We start from the raw sequence: 9,357 nt of genomic DNA on the forward strand, positions 1-9,357 counted from the left end.
CAGACTTGGTACCCTAACAATATGAGCGTATTCATTATTGGGTTAATGATAAAAATAAGAATATTATATGTTATAGTATATTTTTTAATATTTTCGCATATATTTCGTTTTGGTTTACAAATTCAAATCAGTGGTAGCAAAAAAATGTTTTGCATATATGTATGTATGTATTCCAAATAATATAAATTAATCTAATGAGATAGGAACAGGGCACATCGCAGTCGGTGTCTGCGCTTAGTGGTTGAGAAAACTTCAAACCAAATCAGCTTTGGTTGTTGTTCTGCGAGCGGATGGTGCCTGCATACCCCACCGACGATTGAATTTTAGGGCGGGCCAGCTGTGGGCCCTGCCGCTTGAAACTTTTGTGACCACTTTCGTTGTATGAAATGACCAGTCTATATGTTGTATGGTTAGTGGTACTAGGCTTTAAAAGAAATAGAATTGTATCGTGGGCCTAATGCCATCTTCCCATAGAGTCCATCCGTTAGAAACGGTTGGGATTTTTGACAAATGTATAACTCATATTCCCACAGAGCACATTCACCATCCACCATCCTAACTATCGCATAAAACTTGGTTGGGGAACTAACTGCGAATTTTCGGAACAATAAGACCTAATGGACCATTCGTTCATCGAATGGAAGATGGTGGATGGATCTCTGTAGGAAGACGGCATTAGATGTTTTGATGTTTGGCAAGATTGGCAGACAGCCAAGCTCAATTCCAATCGGATTTTATGGAACTGTTGAGGAAATCAAAGAATTATAAAAATGTCGAATAATTTGGTTAATTTAAAAATAAAATGAAATATGGAATCATAATGAAACAAAAAACAAACATATATAATAATACACAATGAACTTTATTTGTTACCATTTAGACAATAATTGGCATTAACTTTTCTTCTTTTTTTTCTGTAGGTTGGCTACTCGCCTAGCTTTGGACTTATTCGCTGTTTTTCTGATGCAGTTGAAAAAAATGGTTACGGCCTCCTCATTGTTCGGGGAAATCGAATAATAATCCCCAATAAGCAGCACCGGAACTTGTACGCCACAAATTTTCCTGTTTTTTTTTCGTGAAGGGACGGAGAAGACGACATTATCCTTGCTAGGCTAGACTTTTTAACACTAGTGGAGTCGTTGCAGTTCCTTTCTAAGCCGATGTTTACATAGGTAAATCTATGTCTCTAGTAAACTTAAAATTCTCTTCTCCATACGAAAACTCTCTTTGAAGAACTCGTTTTCCGGTATATCCATTTCCCAAATTGTCCCGTATCGCTTCTGTTCAATTAAAACGCATACTATATATGTATTTTTATTAGAATTTAAGAGCACTTACCAGAAACCACACACTTCGTTGCTTTCGTACAGCTCCAATTCGTAGTCATTCCATTTCTCAGATTTGGCAGTCAATAAAAACTGATGCAACTTCAGATTTTACTGTTGTAGAGTAGCCAAAATAGTTCGTAAATTTTTCATTTCAGATTTTTGGAATCTATTTCAACAATGATTGCTTATGTTTTATTAGCCACAGCTGTTCAGATCAGCTGTTTTTAGATGTTATGTACTGGAAGTGCTCTGTGGGAATCGGAGTTTCACATTTGTCAAAAATCCCAACTGTTTTATACGGGGGGACGGGTATAAGTTGTTTTGGATAACTAGTTCAACTAGCGAGAAAATTAAAAAATTAAAACAGCTCAATGATTAAAATTTCCAACGTTCCTCATTCAATGGTGAGACAGCGAAGCTAATTTGAGGCACCGTGTGAACAGGTTTTAAATGAGTTCTGACTAAGATGTGATAACTGTATGATTCGGTAACAGTGTAAACGCCCTTTTGTGTCGAAATATCGGTACAATAAGATGATTTATTGTAATAAAGAATGTTAGTTCTGAAGCTGGAATTCCGAATTCTGAAAGCCAAATATAAAAATATTTGTATTGGTTCATATATATTTTTTAATATTTTAACCCGTTTTCAACAATGAGCAATGTTGGTTATTTAAATATTGATCAGCCTCCCCTTAGCTTTGAAAAATGTAATTAAAACAAATTTTTATGCTGTAATCATAATATTATATTTTAATTTTCTCTTAGTACCCGAAAGTGATGGTGAGCACAGAAAACGGCTGGAGATTGAAGGATTAATTGAAAAAAGCATCGACAAAAATCTTGCCCTGGATGTGCTTGTGAAGTTATCTCTGTCGCCCTACGGATTGGTTAATGACCATTTACGAAAAATTTTGTGGCCGCAGTTAGCAGGTTGCGACGTAAACAGTCTAGAACGGGCTCCAACTCTTGATGAGTTACAATACCATCCTGAATACAATCAGGTGGTCTTGGATGTAAATCGGTCTTTAAAGCGATTTCCACCTGGCATTCCGTATGAACAACGTATTGCACTGCAAGACCAACTTACAGTTCTTATTTTACGGGTTATCCAAAAATATCCTAATTTGCGGTACTATCAAGGCTATCACGATGTGGCTGTCACATTTTTGTTGGTGGCTGGCGAAGAAATCGCTTTTGCCATAATGGAGCAGCTTTCCACATCGCATTTTTCCGAATGTATGCAAGAGACAATGGAGGCCACGCAAAGGCGCCTTATGTTTATTTGGCCTGTCATAAAGTTTGAAAATCCAGAACTTTATAACTTTTTGCAAAACTCAACGGTAGGAACTTTGTTTGCGTTGCCATGGTATTTGACTTGGTTTGGGCATAGTCTAAACTCCTACAAGTCTGTAGTACGTTTATATGACTATTTCTTAGCATCGCCGATTTATACACCCATATTTGTGACAGCTGCAATTTTACTTTATCGCTCAAATGAAATACTAAAGGAGGACTGTGATATGGCATCAGTTCATTGTCTTTTATCCACGGTATACTATTGTTTAAAACTAGTAATACAAATTTTACAAAAAACATTTTTTTTAGCTGCCAGAAGATTTACCGTTTGAAAAGCTTTTAAAAACTTCTAGCATGCTTGTTAAGAAGTATAGCTTATTAGTTATAGAAAAAGATGTTGAAGAGCTTATTTGCCAAGAGTAAGTATCGTGATCTGACTTATAATTTAATTATACATTCTTTCCAATAGAAGAAAGCAACGCCAAGCCGAGGAAAATATGATCATGAAACGTCGAAGAAAGATGTCAAGACCAGCAAATGCAAATCGAATTTTTAGCATAAATCCATGGCTTACAAATATATTAACTTCAAAGTCAGTTCTATTCACGACTGCTTTTTCTGTTGTAGTAGGTCTTTGCGCGTATTATTACAAGAATCAGTATCTGGCGGCAGGTATTAGCTGATTATTAACAGCTTGTCTTCATTTAAATATGTTTTATATATCGCGATTTGAACGAATTCTCCCCAAAATGAGTTGTATGGTAGAGGTTCCTTTCTATTAAATTACAATTTTAATAATACGAAATATTTATTACATATTTAATAAATTTTAATGTTTTTTATAAAAATGTGTACAACTTGTATATGTATTAAAGTTTTCTGATTAAAGCATCCCTGCAGTTCCAAAATCAATCATAGCTTAAATTCATCACCATTTCATCAGTAGGCGACGTTGGCAGAGCCGAATGGGCAGGCAGAGCCGTCACACTCAGTCGACAATCTCAGCAAACTCAAAAAAAAGGAGAGTGTAGATGGACAATATTTTTCTGCGCTCTGATTTTGTATTTTGCTTCGTTTAATCCTATCGGTGGGTTTTATTAAAAATTTCTTACATTTCAGTTAATTTAAATTTCGTTCGCTTTGCGAGTGAACTACTATTTAAATCTTTGTGCACAAACTATAACTAACAAAACTGTTTTAATTACGTAATTCTGTTCTGCTTAGGTACTTGTAACCCCGCCGTTTTTTTTGTGCGTTATTCGTCGTTAGTCGTATGCAAAACATTTTTCTGCCACCACTGTACTATGGGGTAAATGACCACTTTATCTGGCATTTAGGCATTTTTTAAAAATGTTCCAATTGGAATAAAATTAGTGTCAACGTATTAAGAAAACATGCCTCAAACTCAAAATGTTAATATTTAACAGTTTAATGTTAGCATAACAGCTGTAAAGTCAGCTGTTGCAACCGAAAGAGCGCTTGTCAAGTTTTCATATTTTTTGCTGTGGTCTTTGATTTTTATTTGTTCACATAAAACTCAAAAAACAAACGGACTCTTGAATATGGATTTCCCAGGTTTGGACTGTATGTTAAATATGATTAATTGTTTAAATTGTGCGTGTTTATACTACCATTTGTTAATTTTATAAATGCATCTTAAGCTGGATTTCGAGAAACAAATTTCAACTTTGGATAGGATTTTGGAAAGGAGTTTTGCAGTATTTTGAAGTACGTCCAAGTGTATGTTGTAGCGCTGTCAATTCTGAATCCATGGCAGTTAGTCTTAAAATGCACTTTCCCGCACTATTGGTGTAAATGTAATTTTTCTCAGGTAACCTCTTTTTCCAACATGGATTTGTTCGCTGTATGGAATAGGCAATACAATGCTTTTTCGAACTTTTTCCACAACAATGTGGACAATGCAATTTTAAATAAAACAAGAAAGGATATTAAGAAACAAGAAAGATATTACAAATCGACTACATTTCGATTTCTATGCCTATAATACTAAAAACAATGAAGCTAAGTCGATTTTGCGCTGCATTTTATATTGTTGTCCGATTTTAATTTAATTAAAACCATAACTCCTTAATATTTAAATATAACCAAATCTCAAAGAACAAAAAAAAATTAAAAACAACAGAGTTATAATTTTTTTGAATTATTTTTTTCCGATTGTTCCTATGGGAGCTATATAATATAGTCGCCCGATCCGGCTCGTTCCGTCTTATATACCACCTGCATCAGAAAGACAACTTGTAACGACCTGTTTCTTTAATTTCTGCTCGCTACGTAAACGTGCGGCTAGCTCAGAGAGGTTGTGAGTTCGTTTCACCAAATTTATATTGAGTGACCGCCCGTGACCAAAGGATAACGCCAGAAATGATTAGGTTGGTGCTGGTTTATTGTTTCTCTAAAATATAGCCTTATTGCTATTGATCTGCTGCCTGTTGTCGCTGTCTTCTGCTGCGTTGCTCCTGGCTCGCTGCTGCGCTGCTCCTGGCGTGCTGCTGCGTCGCTCCTGGCCAACCGCTGAGTCGCTCCTGGCCTGCTACTGCGTTGCTTCGGCTTGCTGCTCCGGGTGACTGCGATCGGGACGGCTCCAACAAAACCCTGGATGTTATGCGAGCTTCCCTACCGGGGCCGGCAAGGTGTATCGCCTAGCAGGTGAACCGAAGTTACGCCTTATCACCTAGCCACCTTTATCGCCTGGCTTCCGGAGTTCATCTTGGACTTTGTCGGCAAGGTGTATCGCCTTATCGAACAAAGTTCTCCCTTATCGCCTAGCCACCTTTATCGCCTGACACTGCGCAAGGACTCCCTAAGTTTGATTTTACCACGACCTAGCACCGTTGGATCTCAGCGTTGTAGCCTCAGTCTTGTAGACTTGTCGTCGTTCGGCGTCTCGACTTTGCGATCTTGATTCTTGTGCACTTCGGTTTCGATTTGTACTTATTCCGCGTTCACACACTCGCTCTGATTCTCGCACTCGTACTGTCTCGAGCTGCGCTTGCGCCGTCCTTTTATAGGCGCTGTAGGTGCCGTTATTTCCCTCGGGTCCAAGGTCCACTGAGGTACCGTTAATTCACGGTGTGTCCTCTTTAGGCGGGTCCGTAGTCCGCCAATTTACCGTATGACACCGTTGCCCTTGCCGGGTGCGGGTCCAAGGTCCATCGAGGTTCCGTTAGTTCACGGTGTGTCCTCTTGGGGCGGGTCCGAAGTCCGCCAATTTACCGTATGACCTCGTTGCCCTTGCCATATAAGGGTCCAAGGTCCGAATGTTACCGTTTGACCTGGCTGCCCTTCATTTCTCCGGCTTTCTCGCCTCCTCCGCTGTTGCTGGGCCGATCTCCTGCATCGCGATTTGTGGGTAGTTTAAGACTCCCCACATTTCCCCCTTCCTTCGGAAACGTAATGAAAGTGGTGACTTTCCCCGCCCTTGATGTGTAGACTACTCGAATTCCCCGCCTGAATTGCATGTTTGATGTTCCCCAGACAGTTCCCCGAAAGACTTAACCTTTCCCCAGACTGTTTTCCTAAAAGACTTTAATCGTACAGCTCCTTGAAAGACTTGAACTTTCCCGCGACTGTTTCCCTAAAAGACTTTTCCATGCAGCTCCTTGAAAGATTATTTCCATTTCCCCAGACTGTTTCCCTGTTCCCCAGACAATTCCCCGTTCCCCAGACAGTTCCCAGTTCCCCAGACAGTTCCCAGTTCCCCAGACAGTTCCCAGTTCCCAGACAGTTCCCAGTTCCCAGACAGTTCCCAGTTCCCCTGCGTGGAATTCGAATTTTCCCGCCCAGACATTTCCCCAAACTAAAAGTCACCATTCCGTTTTCCCTCGGTCCGCGGCGGCCTTTGGACTTTCCCTTGCTACGGGCTCCGACAGGTCCTCTCTTTGGTGTGCGTTACCCGGTAACGGTATTCGCATCCTATGACCCTCCCTCTCCCGCTCTCGCGCTCCTAATGCATCTGTGTGAGTTCGATACTGTGTATCGTCCTCTCCCTCTCTTTGGATTCACAGTGCGCCCCCGCTAAGTCCGACTTTGATCCTCGGTTTTGGCCACCAATGAATTGTTGTTTTAATTGGCTCACGTGGGCGGTTTTTTCTTTGCCAGTCTTTTCATGCCGCAAATTGCATATCACCGGCGAATTAAAATTCATTATCTTAAAAGGCCCGTCATATTTTGGTGCCAATTTTGCGGCGAATCCTTCTACAGCCTTGGACAGATGATGTTCCTTAGCCCAGACTGTGTCACCGATGTTCGGTTTCCATGGGCGCCTACGGAGATTGTAGTGGCGTGCCTGATCCTGCGCTGTCTTTCCCATATTTCGCCTCACCAGCTCAAAGATTTCTTTCAGCTTCTGTGCGTTCTCGGCCGGAGTTTGAGTGTGCCTTCCTGTGCCGATTGTACCTTCGTCGTACAGTGCGCTGGGTAACCTAGGCTCTCTTCCTTGCGTAATAAAGGCGGGCGAATATCCCGTGGATTCAGCCACGCTCGTATTCACGGCCAACTGCAGTTCCGGCCACTTTTCGTCCCAAGTCCTCTGGTCTGCCCCGGTGAACTGGGCGATCATCGTTTTCACCGTCCTGTTGGCTCTCTCCGTCGGGTTTTCCTGGGGCGTGTATGGGGCCGTAAACTGGTGTCGGACGCCTAATTCACCCAGGAATTTTTTGAATGCCCTGCTGGTGAACTGAACGCCATTGTCTGTAATCAGCACCTTGGGTATGCCGTACCTTGCGAGGATCCGCTCGCGGATCGCCTTTTCCAGAGTTTCCGTCGTTGCACTGCGCATTGACACCATTTCGGTCCACTTGGAGAACCTATCTACCAGCACTAGTAGCATAGAATTCCCGTGTTTGGAGCGGGGCAGTGGTCCGACGAAATCTGCGCACACCGTGGCCCACGGCTCTTCCGGTACTTGGGTCAGCATTTTCCCGGCCGCCTGTAGTTGGCTTGGCTTATATCGTAGGCAGCTCTCGCAGTTTTGCACATATATCCTTATGTCGCGGTGCATTCCCGGCCAATGGTATCTTGCTGCGACTCTGGCAATTGTCTTCCGACTGCCCATGTGGCCAGCTGTCGGTGAGTTGTGGTTCTCCGACATTACCCGCCGCCTGGACCCAGTTGGCACGCACAGCTTCCATGAAGTGACATCCTCGTTGCCTGCTCTGTGCGGTATGTGGCGGTATAGCTGGTCGGCTTCTGACATGTAGTCTGGATATTTTTGGGGAGTTTGGGAAATCTTGCTCCGCATATCCCTTATCCAGTTACACTCGCCGGTTTCCTTGTGCTCTTCCTGTGTTTTTACCCGTCGACACGTTTCTGGCAGTGGCTGTCGTGATAGTGCGTCTGCTACTATATTCAGCTGGCCCTCTCAAAGTCATATTGCTGCAGTTCCAGCGCCCATCGTGCGATTCTTCCGGTTGGGCTCTCGATGCTAATCAACCACTTCCGTGCCCTATGATCCGTGATTACTTTGAAGTGGTAGCCCTCCAAGTATGGCCTTAACTTGCGTATGGCCCACACAATTGCCAGGCATTCCTTCTCAGTCGCTGAGAAATTTCTTTCCGAACCATTCAGGGACCTACTGGAATACGAGATCACCCTCTCGCCTTGGTCGTAATTCTGTGTGAGAATAGCACCGAGCCCGTAATCGCTGGCGTCGGTCTGCAGCACAAACGTCTTTGTGAAATCTGGGCATGCTAAGATTGGGTCTGCGATTAGCCTGGCCTTGGCAGCTTCAAACGCCTGTTGATGGTCCTCTGTCCATTCCCATTTTGTGCTTTTCCGGAGCAGTCTATTCAACGGATGCACCAACGTTGCAAAATCTGGCACAAAACGCCTGTACCACGACGCCACTCCCAAATATTGTCGTAACTCCTTAACGTTGGCCGGGGGTTTTATTAAGGCAATTGCCGACACTTTTTCTGGGTTTGTTCCGATGCCTTGGTCTGTTATGCGATGCCCCAAGTATTGCAGTTCCTTTCTAAAAAACTTGAATTTTTCCGCATTTACTTTCAGGTTGGCAACCCGTAGTCTCCTAAACACTTCCTTCAGGTAATGTCGTCCTGATACGCGAAAGCGTGCGGCATCACCTTCCATTGGAACAGGCCCTTTCCTGGTACAGTAAACGCCGTGTACTGCCTGCTGTCTGCCTCCAAGGGGATCTGCCAGTAACCGTCCTGATGTACTTCGCCTCCCGCAGCTGGTCCAGGATGTAATTTATCATCGGCATCGGGTATGCGTCCTTTACGGACCTCGCGTTTATTTGCCGGAAGTCCACACACAGCCTCCACTTTCCAGTCTTCTTTCTCACCATGACTATTGGTGAGCTGTAGGGACTCCTGTACGGCTCGATACATCCTTTTTCCAGCAGATCGTCTACCTTGGCATTTATCTCACCCTGCATTTTTTGGATTTTTAGGGTAGTACCGCTGTTTGACTGTTGGATGTACCCTTTATTCCTTCCAGTTCGTCCAACTCGGCTTTTAAAAATCCCTCCACATCCTTTTCCGCAAATCTTTTGGGTGTTTTAACTATTGCCACTGACAGTTTCTCCTCCAGCCATCCTCCTCGTCTATTCTTTGCCGGTATCGACGCGCTGTGGCCCCGATTCTGGTGAGGAAATTCCATCCCAACACCAGGACCGCCTGCACACCGCACCCTGGTCTAATCTTGGCCTTGGTAATCAGTGGCTCTGCCCTTGCTGCTTGTGGGGATTGTTT

General features: G+C 43.0%; 1 protein-coding gene across 3 annotated transcripts; it reads left to right on the plus strand.

Moving 5' to 3' along the window:
* The first annotated feature begins 1,846 nt into the window (after nt 1-1,846).
* On the plus strand, nt 1,847-3,538 carry LOC108041030 (TBC1 domain family member 20). Of its 3 annotated transcripts, none has more exons than XM_017118798.1 (4): nt 1,847-1,883; nt 2,096-2,880; nt 2,936-3,045; nt 3,096-3,538. In XM_017118798.1, the coding sequence occupies exons 1-4, from the start codon at nt 1,862-1,864 to the stop codon at nt 3,307-3,309; spliced, it is 1,131 nt and encodes a 376-aa protein (XP_016974287.1). In that variant the 5' UTR covers nt 1,847-1,861; the 3' UTR covers nt 3,310-3,538. The 3 variants fall into 3 exon arrangements, with proteins under 3 accessions (XP_016974287.1, XP_016974286.1, XP_016974285.1); XM_017118797.2 differs by having other exon boundaries at nt 1,851-2,037; nt 3,099-3,538; XM_017118796.1 differs by having other exon boundaries at nt 1,852-2,037.
* Nucleotides 3,539-9,357: the final 5,819 nt, after the last annotated feature.

Source organism: Drosophila rhopaloa, unplaced genomic scaffold, assembly GCF_018152115.1.
Source record: "Drosophila rhopaloa isolate 14029-0021.01 unplaced genomic scaffold, ASM1815211v1 contig_182, whole genome shotgun sequence".
Lineage (NCBI taxonomy): Eukaryota > Metazoa > Arthropoda > Insecta > Diptera > Drosophilidae > Drosophila > Drosophila rhopaloa.